The 18,834-nt window shown below is 53.8% G+C and overlaps 1 protein-coding gene across 1 annotated transcript in view; it reads left to right on the top strand.

The window, feature by feature from the left end:
* The window catches only part of LOC133347130 (myosin phosphatase Rho-interacting protein-like), a 116,535-nt gene that overhangs the window by 74,975 nt on the left and 22,726 nt on the right, over positions 1 to 18,834 (top strand). Inside the window, exon 4 of the mRNA XM_061559131.1 lies at positions 7,661 to 7,812. Within this exon, the coding sequence (XP_061415115.1) occupies positions 7,661 to 7,812 (152 nt within the window). The remainder of the gene's footprint in view (positions 1 to 7,660; positions 7,813 to 18,834) is intronic.

Here is an 18,834-nt window from a genome sequence, read left to right on the forward strand (position 1 = left end):
GACAAGGGGCATTGTTTCTATTTTAATGAAAACAGAGGGTGGAGTCGGGGCACACCGATGAGCGCACTGCGCGAAGAACTCAGCGACCTGGGTTCGATTCCTGGCCACGGCTAACATCAGAGGCTAACGTCAGAGGCTGACATCAGTGGCGTGTGGTATCCGACCCGGTCCTGGTCCCGTCTCCCCCCCCCCCCCACTCCCCTAGCCAACCTGCACTGAGTGTTGTGGTGAAGTATGGTCAACAATCCCCAATGACTGACACGGCAAGGGAAGCCTTCATCCAGCGTCAATTTACCAATGGTTGTAAAAACAAGAGTAATATATCTTAAAACAAATAGTTGTTTTGGTTGATGTGGCAACATTTTTAAACGCTTGACAACGACAACAACAACAGCAATATATCGGAGATAATTAGAACAGAAGATGAGGTGAAATAAAATCGGAAAGAATGGGGCAATTGGAATGACTTCAATGCGACTCGGGCAAGGCCCAGATGCTTCAGGGAGACCTCCCATCTCATCGCTGCTCACCATTCTCCTACCATGGGTGCATTTGGTGACATATGTGTGTGTCCGCGATGGCTGCGTACATGAACGATTGCTTTCTGAGCGTGGTTCCCACACGGCAATGCCAATTGGCAAATTCATCTCTTAATAGGCATTCGGATTATCACGGTTGACCACGTGCGGTGATAAACATACGCACCATTCATATACACAAAATTACGCATGATCGGTGGGTTTGTGGGTCAACTTAATTGATGGTTCCAGAGCCGCCCCACGTATTCACACCTGAAGTTGTTGTTATGATTCTTGTCACTTGCGTTCGCTGTCAGTGGGAGTAATGTGAGCTTTGCGAATGTGGTTTTTCGGTGTGTGGTTTGTGAGGTTCATGTGGCACGAGGTGCGTTGATTGGTGTCACGGAACGCGTTGCGTCTCATTACTCGTGAGAGCTCTGGCGAGGCTGCCGTGGGGAAAGCGAACGGGGCCTGCCCCCCGTGATTTGGAACTTTCGTTGTATCTGTTTAGTTTGTCGTTCTTCCCCCGCACCTCCGATTACCAGGGTTGGCTACGGACCGTGTGAAAGAAGTTCAAAATGCATACGTCCGTCTGAACAAGCTCACGTCGGTGGAGGGTGTGGGGGGGGGGGGTTGCGTTTGACCAAGCGTTCCAGGTTCTGCTTCTTATGTAACTGTGCTAGCATGCCGCACGTTAAATAGAGATGTGGGAGTTCATGCCCTCCTCGCCTTTCTCTCTGTCGCCCACTCACACAGCACGTTTCAAACGGTGAGTACAATTAGAAGCAGAGAGCAAAAACGGCAATAAATGCACGCCTTTGTGATCTTTCTGCTCAAGGCCGTTGGCAGTCGTGGAGAGAGTGTGTGTGTAGCTGCTTTGTGGGGCAGTGCGAGTGTGTGCTCTTGTGTGAGAGTGTGTGTGTGTGCTGCCTTGAGAGTGGGGGAGCGGTGGTGTTGTGGTTAGCGCTACGCTGCGAACCCGGCAACCCGAGTTCGATTCCCACTCACGGCCACCAACACCAGTGGTGAATATCTGAACCGGGGCCTCCCCTAAGTCGACTCGGCCTCAAATGAGTACGTGGTGCGATGTTTAATCATCGTCACTGGGGAGACAAAGGTGGCCGGGCGTGGTGCTGGCCACCCACCCCCTTGTGTGCCGTTCTGGCCTTTATAGGTGCTCGCCAGCAGCACTTGCCCCAACAGTCTGTCACAGGCTACACGGGGATCTTTGTTTGTCTTGTTATGCTCTCTGTGAGCGAGTGTGTGCATGTGAGTTAGAGTGGGGGAGCGGCAGTGCAGTGGTTGGCACGCTGCGCTACAAACCCGGCCACCTGAGTTCGATCGCAACTCACGACCAACACGTGGCGGAACAAGTTGTGGGACTCCCCTAGGTCGACTCAGCCTCAAATGAGTAGCTAGTGGGGAGACAAAGGCAGCCGGGCGTGGTGCCAAGTACTCGCTAACAGCACTTGCCCCAACAGTCAAAGACTATCCGGGGGATTTTTGTCTTTGTGCTTGTGTGCGTGTGTGAGTATGTGTGCTTCTCTGTGCGCGAGTGTGTGTATGTGTGCTTCTGTGTGAATGAGTGTGAGTATTTGTGCTTCTGTGTGCGTGCGTGCCTGTCCGTGGGCCCTTTCTGTGTGTGTGCGTTGAGGCGTGACGCGTCCCAATTAAGCGGCGCATTAAGCTGCGGGTCACAGGCCGGGGCCCCCCGGACCCAAACACCCGAGTTGTCCCGCGGCCAGGTGAGAGCGCTAATTAGATTGGCTCGGGGGGGGGGGCAGCCCCACACGGCCGCCGCGTTCTTGCCGAGAGAATAATGGCCAAGTGGTGACCCCGGGGAATACGCCCCTTTGTGGGCTCGTGGAGATTCATTCACTCGCTCATTTCCGTTTTAATTGTTATTGTTGTTACGGTTACGGGTGACGGATAGTAGTTTGGCCATACTTGAACTGCGCCAGTTGGTAGGAGGTGGGGTTTTGAGTGACCGGCGCTGCTTCAGATTTTCGCCTGCCACCAGGGCTTGATTTCTCGCCGAATATTTTCTGGGTCCCTGGCAGACTGGATCGTGGCCACGGGAGTTAGCCACAGGTATGTTGCATGTGGTGCGCCGGGTGCGGAAATATTTTCCTGGGCTGACGACAGGGACGGGCCCGGCCAAAAGCCCGGCTGGAATTAAGTCTTACTCGCTCCTGATGTTAGCCGTGGCTTGGCATCAAACTCAATGGGGCTCACGGTGCCATGGCCCAAATACTTCACTGCCGCTTGTTGAGTTTTTCTTGGTAATTTCTCACGTTCTTTTTTACGTGATTATTACCGATGCCTCTTTTAGTTGTTGTGATACACTCCAGGAAGGCACACCTGTAGCATAGACCTTGTTTAAAAAAGAGTGTGTGGGGGGGGGAGGGGGGGCACGACTCCGGTCAATGTTAAACAAACTTCAAACGAGTGTGAAACGCTAAACAGCAGCGACGACAAGATCTGCGCGGTTGCCCGTCATGCGTTCTGCTCTGGCTCTCAACCCCTGACGCGGACGAGCGAATGCTCTCCGACGCCCCGTCGCTTCGTTGCCGTGCTCGTCTGCGCACGATGTCCGCCCCCTCTAGCCATCGCGTGCTGGTTGCTGCGTGTGGACGGTGGTTGCCGATTCGCCCATCTGAAGCCAGCACACGACACGCGGGCACGTTCCATTTCACGGCCAAGGGTGGTCCGCTAAGGCGCCCCACGCCTTTCTTTACTTCGCTGCAGCATTCCCTCGCTCTTCGCGAACTTGCTGTGCGCAATTTTGGGCTGTTCGCGAATCCCATCTGGAACTCTACAGGACTGCATGGGGAGAGAGAGAAAGTGATGATGATGCTACTGCGCAGCATCATACTTTAATATAAGTTAATTATAAACTATAACATAACTAGCCTTTTGCCCGTCCAAGGACGGGTGTATTTCAGTAAATCTGAAACTTGCGAGCGAAAAGCAGACCGCGACGTGATATTCATTGTGTAAGGACAGTACGGGGTGATGTAGGGACAGTATGGCCCCCTGTGGCCATGGCTACTAATTAAAGTAACGCGAACAGACAGGGTCACGTTAGGGTACCGTGGGACCTAAGTGGTCGCTAATAATGATTGATGCGACAGGGTCGCGTGAGGGGAAGCACGGGGACCTAACGGTCGTAAATTGTGATAAGAGCAGAGACGGAGAGGGCCAGGTGCGGTGAGAGAGGGTTCGGGAATAGGGGCGTGGCCGGGTCGTGAGGGGGATAAGAGCCGGCGTGAACCGGGGCTCTGGGCTGTTGTTGTAGGGGAACTGCCATCACCGTCGTCACCTTTCAGCGGGTCCTCTTCACCATCCTGGAGTGGGCACCTTGTCGTCTTGGAAGACTCAGAGTTATGTCTCAGAATAGATTTACCTAAGTTACCCAAGTGTATATAGTCACTCGCCATTGCTCGTTAAGTTATTGGTGAGTCGGCGGACTTTATTCATGATAAATAAACATATAACTGAACAAGACGGTGTCTCTGAGAGCTAGATTACAATTGCATCAATTCGTGTGCAATTTCTAAGGCCGCTGGAGGGTTCTGCCTTTGTAGTGAGGGTTGTAAGTTGACGCCGAGGAGGGGGGAGGAGGCGCCTCGCCCCCCCATGTGGTGTGACGTCACCCACTAATTAATATTAATGGCAGGGTGTCCATTTGGAAGACGTCACCTCTTCATGATTATTAATGAGGGGGGCTGTTCGATGTGGAGTGATGTCACCCGCTCATGATTATTAATGAGGCGGGGGGGGGTCCATGTGGAGGACGTCACCTCTTCATGAGTATTAATGAGGGGGGCTGCCCGACGTGGAGTGACGTTACGCGCGGGACACACAGACATTCTTGGCTCATTATAGTCGTTAATACTTTCATGTTACATTTCATCTACTTTGTGTTTATTGTTATAAGCACATGTTTTTTTTTGCTTGTGCTTTTATGATAATTTTAATTTAATAGCTTATTGATGTATTTATTTAAGGCAATTCATTGAGAAAAGACAGGTGTGCGTAGGCCAATATCATTATTCCACGAATTTTGCTATTTTGCTGTTCACGAGCGTCTCCGGAACGTATCCCTCGCGAATAACGAGGGGAGACTGCCTTAGGATGTAGAGGGGGGGGGGGGGGGGCTCGGCATTAACCAGGGCGCAGGGCTGCAGCCCTGCCCCTGTTGATGGTCACCTTGGTTGGTGGGTGTTACGATTGTTTTGTTTGATTCTCTCTCTCCGTCACTTGCGATGGGCCCCGTGCCACGCGCGCCGGGTTAAACCATCGCACGCGCACAGCCCTTTGGTGAGCCCTGACCCCGGTGACCTTGGGGGTTGGGGTTACGCCCACCGCCGAGTATTACGGAAAGATCAACAATGGGCTTCGTGCCGCCGCGCGCCGTGGGCTGACTTTGCTGCTACTGCTGCTGCTGCAAGAGAGGGGAATTTGTTCTCTTGGTTTATTTACTTAATTTGTAACCTTCATTCAAACGTCACTCTGAAGAAGGAGAAAACCCAGCAGCTGCAGTGCGTGTGGTTTGAGCAGAAATCGACGACAAAAACAACAAAAACACGTGACCAATTTGGAAGGAGAAAATTGGTCGACAATGATTAACTTGTATTTAATTTGGTCATGGTGGAGTGGTGGCACAGCGGTTGTTAGCGCATAGAGCCATGAAGTCGTCAACCTCAGTTCGATTGCCGGCCACGGCTACCAACAGCGACGAGTGATATCGGAACAAATCCTGGGACTCCTCGCCACCCATTTGCCAACCGCGTACTGCCCAGCGTGGCGAAGTACGGTCAAACAAACCCCCCGTGACTGATATAACATGGGAAGGCCCTCATTCAGCCGTGGCTAGACCAAGGGCTGTTCAATATTATTTATTTTAATGTCAACAATTTATCGCTGCAGATACACCAAAGCTGCAAAAAATAATTTCAATTTTAAATTAAGTATTTGGTGATTAAACTAAGGTCATGTGACATGCGGTGATGATGGATTTGGCAGCAGCAATTACTAAATGTGCCGCATGAGTTACGGAGGTGTAAATGCCAGCGCTTGATGATGTTAGATGAATTATGATTTATATATATGGCTGTGTAGCGGAGTACATGGCTCGCAAGAAGTACGCGCGAGTTTTAAATCCTGGTAAGGGATTGGCTCAATTCAGCAACCCTCCGGCGTTGATAAAATGAGTGCTCTACAACCTATTGGGGAAAGCGAATAGTGGTTGTCCTGCGAACAAACTTGACCCCACCATAGGAGTGTGGAATTTCCACCAGGAGAGCGGGGAAATCACTTTGCCTTCTGTCCAGAGGGCGCAAATGGGTTTTGATTCCTTACCCGTACCCGTACCCGGCCGCACCAGGGTTGCAAACGGGTACCCGTACCCGGCCGGGTACGGGTAGCCGGGTATCGGGTAGGGTACGGGTATCGGGTACCCGGTTGCGACCTCTGCTTCTGTCCCCTTTTTTTGAAAGACAATGGATAAACGACATAGTTGATATCTAGATTTGAAGTTTTCGTGACTGCAGGGATCCATACTCTTTGGTTCTTTCGGTAAATTCACGTGGGTATATTTTATTTTTTATACCTACGTGACTTTACCGAAAGAACCAAAAAGGACACAGTTGATAGTTCAGCGTTATCGTTAATCTTGTGTTTGTGTGTGTGGCTGTGAACCCTTTGTGCCTTGTGCCCGTGGGTGTCGCAGCCGTCGCTCTGGGTCATGTTTGAGACGTACGCGTTTGTCGGTGGTCTTCCTATAACTCGGATTCCCCCATTTGGAAATAAAGATTCTGATTCTATAACTCGAACCGTGCTCCTTAAGCTTTACTGCAGCCTTGCACCCCTTTGGATCTCAATCGTATTATGTTTTTAATTATGTTAATACATACATAGGCTTGATGTGTTTTCGATGATTTACTTTCTAAAAATATCTGCCCACGTCTCGCACCCCCAGAAAGGGCATCACGCACCCCAGGTTAGGAACAACTGATCTAGAAGAGGAGCTTTCACTGGTTTGAAATCAAAGCGTTGCCTCCCTAGCATTGAAAGCTTGTGTGGACGTCTTTGTGTCTGCTCATATGTGCTTGTGTGTATACATGTGTGGGTGTGCGCGGGGGAGGGGGTGGCACGGTGGTTAACTCTGCACTGCTTTATGAACCTGTTGTATGTATCTATGCACGTGTGTTCACTTGGCTGTATGCATCCACTGTGTGTGTGCGAATACATTGCGGGGAGCGGTGGCGGAGTGGTTAGCGCACTGCGATACAAACCCGGCGACCAGTGTTCCTTTCCTGTTTACGGCCAACACCAGTGACGATTATCTGCACCGATCCTGGGCCTTCTTTAGGTCGACTTAGCCTCAAATGAGTACCTAGTGGGGCACTTGCCACAACAGTCTATGAAAGCTATACGGGAAGATCTTTGCCTGGAATACATTCAGGTCCAAGCATTGTTGCACATGTGCTTTTCACGATCCTAGCCTCTCCTGATTAATGCTCTCCCCATGCTAAACATTGCAATAAATAAGCAACCTGTAAAAATATACACATCGGACACTTAAATAAACACCTTACCTTCAACAAGAGGTGCACAGTGAGAACCTGCGTTTGAGAACGATGCTGCAATCATTGCCCGCAAAAAAAACCGACGTGCGGGCCCGCGTGGGTTTCTGGTGAATGATACACCGCGGCTTGGGCCTCCGGGGTCCCATGAAGTTGCGGCAAACTTGGAACATTGTCCGCGGGGTGTCCATCCCCCCCTCGGCCATCGCAGCCTGCAATGAGTAACTCGACGCAGCAGAGGTGAGCCTCACTTCCTGCACGGACGAAGGAGGCAACGATGGTCGGAGACCGGTAACGGCGGCCGCCTCGATCCTGTGCGCACGTGCGAACCGGTGCTGGGCCTCCCCTAAGTCGACTCGGCATCAAATGAGTACCCACTGCGGTGGGTCAACAACGCCACTGGGGAGACAAAGGCGGCCGGGCGTGGTTCTCGCCACCCACCCTGCCTCGTGTGCCGTGTCGGCCTTCGTAGGTGCTGCTCGCTAACAGCGCTTGCCCCGACGGTCTGTTGAGGTTACACGGGGGATCTTTGTTTGTGTTGTGTGTTCTCAGCCCAGCACGCTGCCCCAGGGCACGCTGAACTTGGCCCAGTGCACGGAGGTCGCGGGTGCGGAGGAGCGGACGGGACGCAAGCACTCGCTGCGCATCGCCGCGCCCGACAGGGAGCTCTTCATCGGAGGGGAGAGCAGGGAGGATATCAGCGCGTGAGTACAAGACAAAGATCACCCATGTAGCCTTAACATACTTTTGCGGCAAGTGGTGTTAGCGAGTAGCACCTATTAAGGCCGGTCCGGCACACGAGGGGGTGGGTGGCCAGCACTGCTCCCGGTCGTCTCTGTCCCCCTGGTGGCGATGTTTACACATCATACCCGGTACTCGTTTGAGGCTGAGTCAACCTAGGGGAGGCCCAGAACTTGTTCAAATAATTGTCACTGGTGTTAGCCAGGTTCATAGCGCAGCACGCTAACCGCTGCACCACCGCGTGAGTACTCACACACACGCGCGCGCTTGTGCGGCCGTCTGGAACGCTCTTCCTTCCAATATTAGGAAGCCACTGGAGCTATGCACTTTTAAATCATCTAGTTTGAAAACTGATTTCTTTAGAACTGCTACGCACGGTGCGAAAGAAGTTCAACATATATACTTACCGGCTATTTGGGCAAATGCTGTTAGCGAGCACCTGTTGAAGCCGGCACTGCTGGTGTTTTACAAAATCTGCCAAGTAGTTGTGTTAAGGCTGAGTCGCCCGAGCGGAGGTCCAAGATGGGCTTAGGATATCAGTAGCCACCACTGTCAGCTGACAGACAAGCACCCGGCATGCAAAACCCCACGTGGATAAATAAATCGTCAAGTATGCTCGCGGAGTAATGTCATGAAAGTCAGTGTCTGCTCGAACTCTCAGACGGCAGTACATCACCCCACGTGCTTGGCAATGGCAGGCAGCAGGCATGGCAATGACGACACAATTTGTCATCATTGTCAGGGGGCCCGTTGAGGGTGAATACCAATTTAGACCGACAACTCGCGTAACCATCTTGCCCCAGCCTACATCGTCGCACCCATGTCCCCTCAAGGTCCCTTAGGGCCTGGGCATGCTGCAGATCTTCTCTGCAATCCCAGATCGAGAATTCGGTCTGTGGGTGGCCGAGCTTGTTCCCGCGTAGCCCCCAGGAACGCACTTCCACGACATATCAGGGATCTCACAGAGTCTGTGGACATTTAAAAAATGCGCCCTAAACCTATTCATACACTTCCGCTTATTAAGCTTTTAGTTCATTTAGTAAATGGATTATTTCACTTGTAATATATTTTTATGCTGAGTGCTGCTGCTGCTATGTCCTGTACAGCACTTTGAGATCCTTGATGAGAAGCGCTATATACATGGATTTATTATTATAATAATTTGATGGTGGGCTCATTACCATACACCACTTGCTCATGAACATTTTATGCTGAACTGATCTAGGGGAGGCCCAGATGTTGTTCATGGCCAGGAGGCAAACCGAGGTCCGCGGGGATTGCAGCACGCCGTGGAAACTTGGCTTTCAACGACGCATCGTTACTGACGATTCTCGTGCTGACGACGCATCGTTACTGACGATTCTCGTGCTGACGACGCATCGTTACTGACGATTCTCGTGCTGACGACGCATCGTTACTGACGATTCTCGTGCTGACGGCGCATCGTTACTGACGATTCTCGTGCTGACGACGCATCGTTACTGACGATTCTCGTGCTGACGACGCATCGTTACTGACGATTCTCGTGCTGACGACGCATCGTTACTGACGATTCTCGTGCTGACGACGCATCGTTACTGACGATTCTCGTGCTGACGACGCATCGTTACTGACGATTCTCGTGCTGACGGCGCATCGTTACTGACGATTCTCGTGCTGACGGCGCATCGTTACTGACGATTCTCGTGCTGACGGCGCATCGTTACTGACGATTCTCGTGCTGACGACGCATCGTTACTGACGATTCTCGTGCTGACGGCGCATCGTTACTGACGATTCTCGTGCTGACGGCGCATCGTTACTGACGATTCTCGTGCTGACGGCGCATCGTTACTGACGATTCTCGTGCTGACGGCGCATCGTTACTGACGATTCTCGTGCTGACGACGCATCGGTTACTGACGATTCTCGTGCTGACGACGCATCGTTACTGACGATTCTCGTGCTGACGGCGCATCGTTACTGACGATTCTCGTGCTGACGGCGCATCGTTACTGACGATTCTCGTGCTGACGACGCATCGTTACTGACGATTCTCGTGCTGACGGCGCATCGTTACTGACGATTCTCGTGCTGACGGCGCATCGTTACTGACGATTCTCGTGCTGACGGCGCATCGTTACTGACGATTCTCGTGCTGACGGCGCATCGTTACTGACGATTCTCGTGCTGACGGCGCATCGTTACTGACGATTCTCGTGCTGACGGCGCATCGTTACTGACGATTCTCGTGCTGACGGCGCATCGTTACTGACGATTCTCGTGCTGACGGCGCATCGTTACTGACGATTCTCGTGCTGACGGCGCATCGTTACTGACGATTCTCGTGCTGACGGCGCATCGTTACTGACGATTCTCGTGCTGACGGCGCATCGTTACTGACGATTCTCGTGCTGACGGCGCATCGTTACTGACGATTCTCGTGCTGACGGCGCATCGTTACTGACGATTCTCGTGCTGACGGCGCATCGTTACTGACGATTCTCGTGCTGACGGCGCATCGTTACTGACGATTCTCGTGCTGACGGCGCATCGTTACTGACGATTCTCGTGCTGACGGCGCATCGTTACTGACGATTCTCGTGCTGACGGCGCATCGTTACTGACGATTCTCGTGCTGACGGCGCATCGTTACTGACGATTCTCGTGCTGACGGCGCATCGTTACTGACGATTCTCGTGCTGACGGCGCATCGTTACTGACGATTCTCGTGCTGACGGCGCATCGTTACTGACGATTCTCGTGCTGACGGCGCATCGTTACTGACGATTCTCGTGCTGACGGCGCATCGTTACTGACGATTCTCGTGCTGACGGCGCATCGTTACTGACGATTCTCGTGCTGACGGCGCATCGTTACTGACGATTCTCGTGCTGACGGCGCATCGTTACTGACGATTCTCGTGCTGACGGCGCATCGTTACTGACGATTCTCGTGCTGACGGCGCATCGTTACTGACGATTCTCGTGCTGACGGCGCATCGTTACTGACGATTCTCGTGCTGACGGCGCATCGTTACTGACGATTCTCGTGCTGACGGCGCATCGTTACTGACGATTCTCGTGCTGACGGCGCATCGTTACTGACGATTCTCGTGCTGACGGCGCATCGTTACTGACGATTCTCGTGCTGACGGCGCATCGTTACTGACGATTCTCGTGCTGACGGCGCATCGTTACTGACGATTCTCGTGCTGACGGCGCATCGTTACTGACGATTCTCGTGCTGACGGCGCATCGTTACTGACGATTCTCGTGCTGACGGCGCATCGTTACTGACGATTCTCGTGCTGACGGCGCATCGTTACTGACGATTCTCGTGCTGACGGCGCATCGTTACTGACGATTCTCGTGCTGACGGCGCATCGTTACTGACGATTCTCGTGCTGACGGCGCATCGTTACTGACGATTCTCGTGCTGACGGCGCATCGTTACTGACGATTCTCGTGCTGACGGCGCATCGTTACTGACGATTCTCGTGCTGACGGCGCATCGTTACTGACGATTCTCGTGCTGACGGCGCATCGTTACTGACGATTCTCGTGCCTGACGGCGCATCGTTACTGACGATTCTCGTGCTGACGGCGCATCGTTACTGACGATTCGTGCGACGGGCGCATCCGTCTGACGATTCTCGTGCTGCGGCATCGTTACTGACGATTCTCGTGCTGACGGCGCATCGTTACTGACGATTCTCGTGCTGACGGCGCATCGTTACTGACGATTCTCGTGCTGACGGCGCATCGTTACTGACGATTCTCGTGCTGACGGCGCATCGTTACTGACGATTCTCGTGCTGACGGCGCATCGTTACTGACGATTCTCGTGCTGACGGCGCATCGTTACTGACGATTCTCGTGCTGACGGCGCATCGTTACTGACGATTCTCGTGCTGACGGCGCATCGTTACTGACGATTCTCGTGCTGACGGCGCATCGTTACTGACGATTCTCGTGCTGACGGCGCATCGTTACTGACGATTCTCGTGCTGACGGCGCATCGTTACTGACGATTCTCGTGCTGACGGCGCATCGTTACTGACGATTCTCGTGCTGACGGCGCATCGTTACTGACGATTCTCGTGCTGACGGCGCATCGTTACTGACGATTCTCGTGCTGACGGCGCATCGTTACTGACGATTCTCGTGCTGACGGCGCATCGTTACTGACGATTCTCGTGCTGACGGCGCATCGTTACTGACGATTCTCGTGCTGACGGCGCATCGTTACTGACGATTCTCGTGCTGACGGCGCATCGTTACTGACGATTCTCGTGCTGACGGCGCATCGTTACTGACGATTCTCGTGCTGACGGCGCATCGTTACTGACGATTCTCGTGCTGACGGCGCATCGTTACTGACGATTCTCGTGCTGACGGCGCATCGTTACTGACGATTCTCGTGCTGACGGCGCATCGTTACTGACGATTCTCGTGCTGACGGCGCATCGTTACTGACGATTCTCGTGCTGACGGCGCATCGTTACTGACGATTCTCGTGCTGACGGCGCATCGTTACTGACGATTCTCGTGCTGACGGCGCATCGTTACTGACGATTCTCGTGCTGACGGCGCATCGTTACTGACGATTCTCGTGCTGACGGCGCATCGTTACTGACGATTCTCGTGCTGACGGCGCATCGTTACTGACGATTCTCGTGCTGACGGCGCATCGTACTGACGATTCTCGTGCTGACGGCGCATCGTTACTGACGATTCTCGTGCTGACGGCGCATCGTTACTGACGATTCTCGTGCTGACGGCGCATCGTTACTGACGATTCTCGTGCTGACGGCGCATCGTTACTGACGATTCTCGTGCTGACGGCGCATCGTTACTGACGATTCTCGTGCTGACGGCGCATCGTTACTGACGATTCTCGTGCTGACGGCGCATCGTTACTGACGATTCTCGTGCTGACGGCGCATCGTTACTGACGATTCTCGTGCTGACGGCGCATCGTTACTGACGATTCTCGTGCTGACGGCGCATCGTTACTGACGATTCTCGTGCTGACGGCGCATCGTTACTGACGATTCTCGTGCTGACGGCGCATCGTTACTGACGATTCTCGTGCTGACGGCGCATCGTTACTGACGATTCTCGTGCTGACGGCGCATCGTTACTGACGATTCTCGTGCTGACGGCGCATCGTTACTGACGATTCTCGTGCTGACGGCGCATCGTTACTGACGATTCTCGTGCTGACGGCGCATCGTTACTGACGATTCTCGTGCTGACGGCGCATCGTTACTGACGATTCTCGTGCTGACGGCGCATCGTTACTGACGATTCTCGTGCTGACGGCGCATCGTTACTGACGATTCTCGTGCTGACGGCGCATCGTTACTGACGATTCTCGTGCTGACGGCGCATCGTTACTGACGATTCTCGTGCTGACGGCGCATCGTTACTGACGATTCTCGTGCTGACGGCGCATCGTTACTGACGATTCTCGTGCTGACGGCGCATCGTTACTGACGATTCTCGTGCTGACGGCGCATCGTTACTGACGATTCTCGTGCTGACGGCGCATCGTTACTGACGATTCTCGTGCTGACGGCGCATCGTTACTGACGATTCTCGTGCTGACGGCGCATCGTTACTGACGATTCTCGTGCTGACGGCGCATCGTTACTGACGATTCTCGTGCTGACGGCGCATCGTTACTGACGATTCTCGTGCTGACGGCGCATCGTTACTGACGATTCTCGTGCTGACGGCGCATCGTTACTGACGATTCTCGTGCTGACGGCGCATCGTTACTGACGATTCTCGTGCTGACGGCGCATCGTTACTGACGATTCTCGTGCTGACGGCGCATCGTTACTGACGATTCTCGTGCTGACGGCGCATCGTTACTGACGATTCTCGTGCTGACGGCGCATCGTTACTGACGATTCTCGTGCTGACGGCGCATCGTTACTGACGATTCTCGTGCTGACGGCGCATCGTTACTGACGATTCTCGTGCTGACGGCGCATCGTTACTGACGATTCTCGTGCTGACGGCGCATCGTTACTGACGATTCTCGTGCTGACGGCGCATCGTTACTGACGATTCTCGTGCTGACGGCGCATCGTTACTGACGATTCTCGTGCTGACGGCGCATCGTTACTGACGATTCTCGTGCTGACGGCGCATCGTTACTGACGATTCTCGTGCTGACGGCGCATCGTTACTGACGATTCTCGTGCTGACGGCGCATCGTTACTGACGATTCTCGTGCTGACGGCGCATCGTTACTGACGATTCTCGTGCTGACGGCGCATCGTTACTGACGATTCTTGCTGACGCGCATCGTTACTGACGATTCTCGTGCTGACGGCGCATCGTTACTGACGATTCTCGTGCTGACGGCGCATCGTTACTGACGATTCTCGTGCTGACGGCGCATCGTTACTGACGATTCTCGTGCTGACGGCGCATCGTTACTGACGATTCTCGTGCTGACGGCGCATCGTTACTGACGATTCTCGTGCTGACGGCGCATCGTTACTGACGATTCTCGTGCTGACGGCGCATCGTTACTGACGATTCTCGTGCTGACGGCGCATCGTTACTGACGATTCTCGTGCTGACGGCGCATCGTTACTGACGATTCTCGTGCTGACGGCGCATCGTTACTGACGATTCTCGTGCTGACGGCGCATCGTTACTGACGATTCTCGTGCTGACGGCGCATCGTTACTGACGATTCTCGTGCTGACGGCGCATCGTTACTGACGATTCTCGTGCTGACGGCGCATCGTTACTGACGATTCTCGTGCTGACGGCGCATCGTTACTGACGATTCTCGTGCTGACGGCGCATCGTTACTGACGATTCTCGTGCTGACGGCGGATACGCGCATCAAATCGCGAGTCCGAAAATGTATCATTTACGACTCGCGCAGATGAATGTCGCGCTTCGGCTGACGGAGTGAAGAAAACGGGTCATAATAAATGAGAGAAACAATGCGAACGCGACGGTGGTAAACGGGACGAAGCGGAGTCGATTCTTCAATCGAATCGCGGCTCCGAATGGTGACAATTCATCGCAACTCTGGGGACGGGGGCGGGCGGGTGGGTTGAGTGTTCAGGGCGGTGGATGGTGAATGAATCTGCCGGTCATCTCAGTCAGTCAGCCCATGGCACCACCTGGGTCTGTCCCGTGACTTGCCAGCAGCGAGCCTTCGGCACTTCACGTGACCTCAAAGTGCACCTGGCCTGGCACAGGCGCCGTGGTGACGTCACCGTCACTTCGTGGCGGACGGCGGCGGCTGTTGTCGTTGTTTAACAGGCTTACACACAGACACATTCGCTACCACGGGCGCGCCCAGTCACATGTCACCCGGCAGTCATATATCCATTGCCTTGAGTGGTGCATTATTATTGCCCAACTGACAGAGGCCGTGGACTTTGAATGTTCCGGGAAGACTTTTCTACGGATTTTTCCCAGGACGGGCCACCTTGAAAGGTGGACAACGCTTGGGAAACCAAGACAGGCGGCATGCCTGGTCCTCGCGATGACACGCGGGGCAGAGGCTGTACCGTGGTCTCATTCTCCCTCCTCGTCGGTGGTGGGGGAGGCGGCGGGGGGGGGGGGGGCGGGGGGGGGGGGCTATTAAGGGATTAGAGCGCATTACCCAGAGGCGTGGCTTGGGGTGAAGTTAATTTATCCGATTTTTTAACGCACGTCAAGTTCCCGCGACAGTAACCGACGTCTCTGTAAAGTTTTTGAGTCGACAGAAAATACGGAAGCAGAAAATCCCCTGTTAATTGCTGATAATTCCGCTTGTTAAATCCGTTGCAGGCCCCTGGCGAGCAGCGACTTTGTTTGTTTGTCTAAAAGGACCCGACAGCCATAATCACCGTGAGCGGTGGCTCTCGGAACGGCGAGGCACTTGGCAGGGGGAGATGATTCGGCTCTGCTGAAGAAAAAAAACCCAAACTCCGCTTAAGTTTTGTTTTTGTTGGGGTGAAGTGGCTGGGCCTAGCGGTGAAAGCGACAAGAAGACGTACCGTCGATGATGAAACAACATTTTTTTAAAAAGCACATTGTTGCGTTAAGTTTTTAGTCCTTCCACCCCGCACCTCCGATTAGCACGGCCGGCTACTCACGGTGCAAAAGCAGTTCAGCATGCGCACGAACATAAACATTGTCGTCACCATCTCCTCCGAGCGTGACATCTCGCTCACGCCACCTCCAACTGGTTTGGCCGCGGGTGATGGTGGCATGCGGGGGTGGCGGGGGTGGCGCTGCCTAGCGGTCGTGACCCAGCGCGTCCCGCGATGTGCTGCACCGCCGCAGTGTCACCAGACCGCCGCGCTTCCCGCCACTTGGCCGGCAACGTTGCATGCAGGGCTGGTGACGTTACATGCAGGGCAATGTTGCATGCAGGGCTGGTGACGTTACATGCAGGGCAATGTTGCATGCAGGGCTGGTGACGTTACATGCAGGGCAATGTTGCATGCAGGGCTGGTGACGTTACATGCAGGGCAATGTTGCATGCAGGGCTGGTGACGTTACATGCAGGGCAATGTTGCATGCAGGGCTGGTGACGTTACATGCAGGGCAACGTTGCATGCAGGGCCAGTGACGTTACATGCAGGGCAATGTTGCATGCAGGGTTGGGGACGAAGATGCCACGAACACAAAAGAACGGCGGGCACCTTGCGAGGGTCGGTGTGTCTCCTCGTGCGGTGACGTAGGCACCGGGTTACTAAAGCACGGCACAACTTTGTGGTTCCTCGCGCCCGGCCACCGACGGAGAGACTGGCCCCCGTCACTCAGCTGCTTTTGGAGAAAGAAAAAAAAACAGTTTTTACTTCCAACCATGGGAATGTGGAATGTTCCACTGTGGCATCGGGGACCGCCAACGGAGATGGGCCTGCTCGTCTCAGCAAGGAGGAGACCCTTTTGGGTTAAATACCAAAAAATTCACTTCCACGAGGAATGTGTTTTCAGTAACAAAGCTTAACCACGCCGAGCTTTAACGTAAATAATCCCGCGTGTTTTTTTTTGTTACCTCAGCCAGGCATGACCCTGGCCGTTGTTTCCGATGTCAGCCAATCCTATTGTCCACCCGTTTCCGTTTTCCACCGTGGCATCGCTCGTGGAAGGAATCGGCGGCAGTCGCCGTCGACGTCGACGGGAACCCGAATGTCACCGAGCGTCTCCCCCCCCGCGCTCCCCCCGATTCGCCAATGCTGCGCGCGCCTCCCGTGCCCTCGATTGTCCGGCGGCACCTCGACCACGACAGCCACGTGACCTGCAGCAGCAGCAGCAGAAAAGGCAAATGAGAAAAGAAGAGTGAGTGATGGAAGGTTAATGCCCCCCCCCACCCCCCGGGGTAGCCTCTGGTGTCACCGCTCCCCCAGCGATGGTTTGCGCTCTCAGTTCGTGGCCGCACGCTCGCGCATCCGGTCAGGCGGGTTTGCTCAGCGCGTGAGCGAGGTGGGGCTCTCGGCGTCTTCTCCCTGTCTCTCTCTCGCTCGCTCCACTCTGGTTTTAGGGCCCGGTGCCGCCACACCCCGAGCGAGTTTTAAGCCTCGCGCGTCACACCGCTCTGCAGTTCCCACGGGTCGACCCAGCCGACTCCTCTCTCTCTCTCTGTGTGTCTCTTTCCCTCCGTGTGTATCTGTGCCGTGAAGTGTAACGCGACAGAAGCACTCGCTGCAATAGCAACAGCTTAACCGGAGAAATCGACGCAACAAAACTAAGGGGATTCACCTTTGACAGCTTCGGGGGTGGCGGTGGGGAAAACTTTCATCGTGAAGAACATTTATGGAGAGAAGTATCCGGATTTGTTAGCAAGTAAGTGTCGCACATTGGCCTCGTTCCCCGGGGTGGTGCCGTGCCGTGCCGTGCGTGTGGTGCCGTGCGTGCCGTGCCGTGCGTGCCGTGCCGTGCGCGGAGCGTGGCCGTGCCGGCGACCCCGGGGTTCTTGTTTTGTTTGTTTGGGGATAACCCCATTGCGCTGAGCGCGCGTCTCACCGCCTCGGCTTTTCACCTCCACTTGAGCGGGCTCTTCCGCGCCGCGCAGGCTCGTTCGTCTCCTCGCGGCCGTGGGCCCCGCCGCGTCGCTGCGTTCGCCACGTTCGCCACGTTCGCCGCGGCCGTCGCTCTGGGCGTGCGGCCGAGTCGCCGGTTCTCACGCGACTTTTGACCCGCGCGCTCCGCAGTGCCGACGGGCATGAGCACGCGTTGGCTTTTCTGATTACTTCCAATGCATCTGGTGTATTTGTGGTGTATACATCTGGTGTAGTTGTGGTATGTTTGTGGTGTATTTGTTGTGTATTTGTGGTGTATACATCTGGTGTATTTGTGGTCTGTTTGTGGTGTATTTGTTGTGTATTTGTGGTGTATACACCTGGTGTAGTTGTGGTCTGTTTGTGGTGTATTTGTTGTGTATTTGTAGTGTATACACCTGGCGTATTTGTGGTCTATGTGTGGTGTATTTGTGGTCTGTTTGTGGTGTATACATCTGGTGTATTTGTGGTCTGTTTGTGGTGTATTTGTGGTCTGTTTGTGGTGTATTTGTTGTGTATTTGTGGTGTATACATCTGGTGTAGTTGTGGTTTCTGTGTGGTGTATTTGTTGTGTATTTGTAGTGTATACACCTGGTGTAGTTGTGGTCTCTGTGTGGTGTATTTGTTGTGTATTTGTGGTGTATACACCTGGTGTAGTTGTGGTCTCTGTGTGGTGTATTTGTTGTGTATTTGTAGTGTATACACCTGGTGTAGTTGTGGTCTGTTTGTGGTGTATACATCTGGTGTATTTGTGAGGGATGGCAGTGACTTGAGCACCCCAACCATGGATTCATCATGGCTGATTATAATGATGACATTCGGCTTGCCTGCCAATCTGTCACTGAAACACACTGGGGTTACTGGTTTTTCAAGCGTGGTTTTATAACCTCTTTCCACCTATTCAGGCGATCCGTGCGTGGCCAGATCCAGGAGGCGTTCACGCCTCGTGCAAACGCTCCCAATGCTGCTGCTG

This window comes from Lethenteron reissneri, chromosome 3 (genome assembly GCF_015708825.2).
Source record: "Lethenteron reissneri isolate LAM-NWPU_2019-01 chromosome 3, ASM1570882v1, whole genome shotgun sequence".
In the NCBI taxonomy this organism is placed as follows: Eukaryota; Metazoa; Chordata; class Hyperoartia; order Petromyzontiformes; family Petromyzontidae; genus Lethenteron; species Lethenteron reissneri.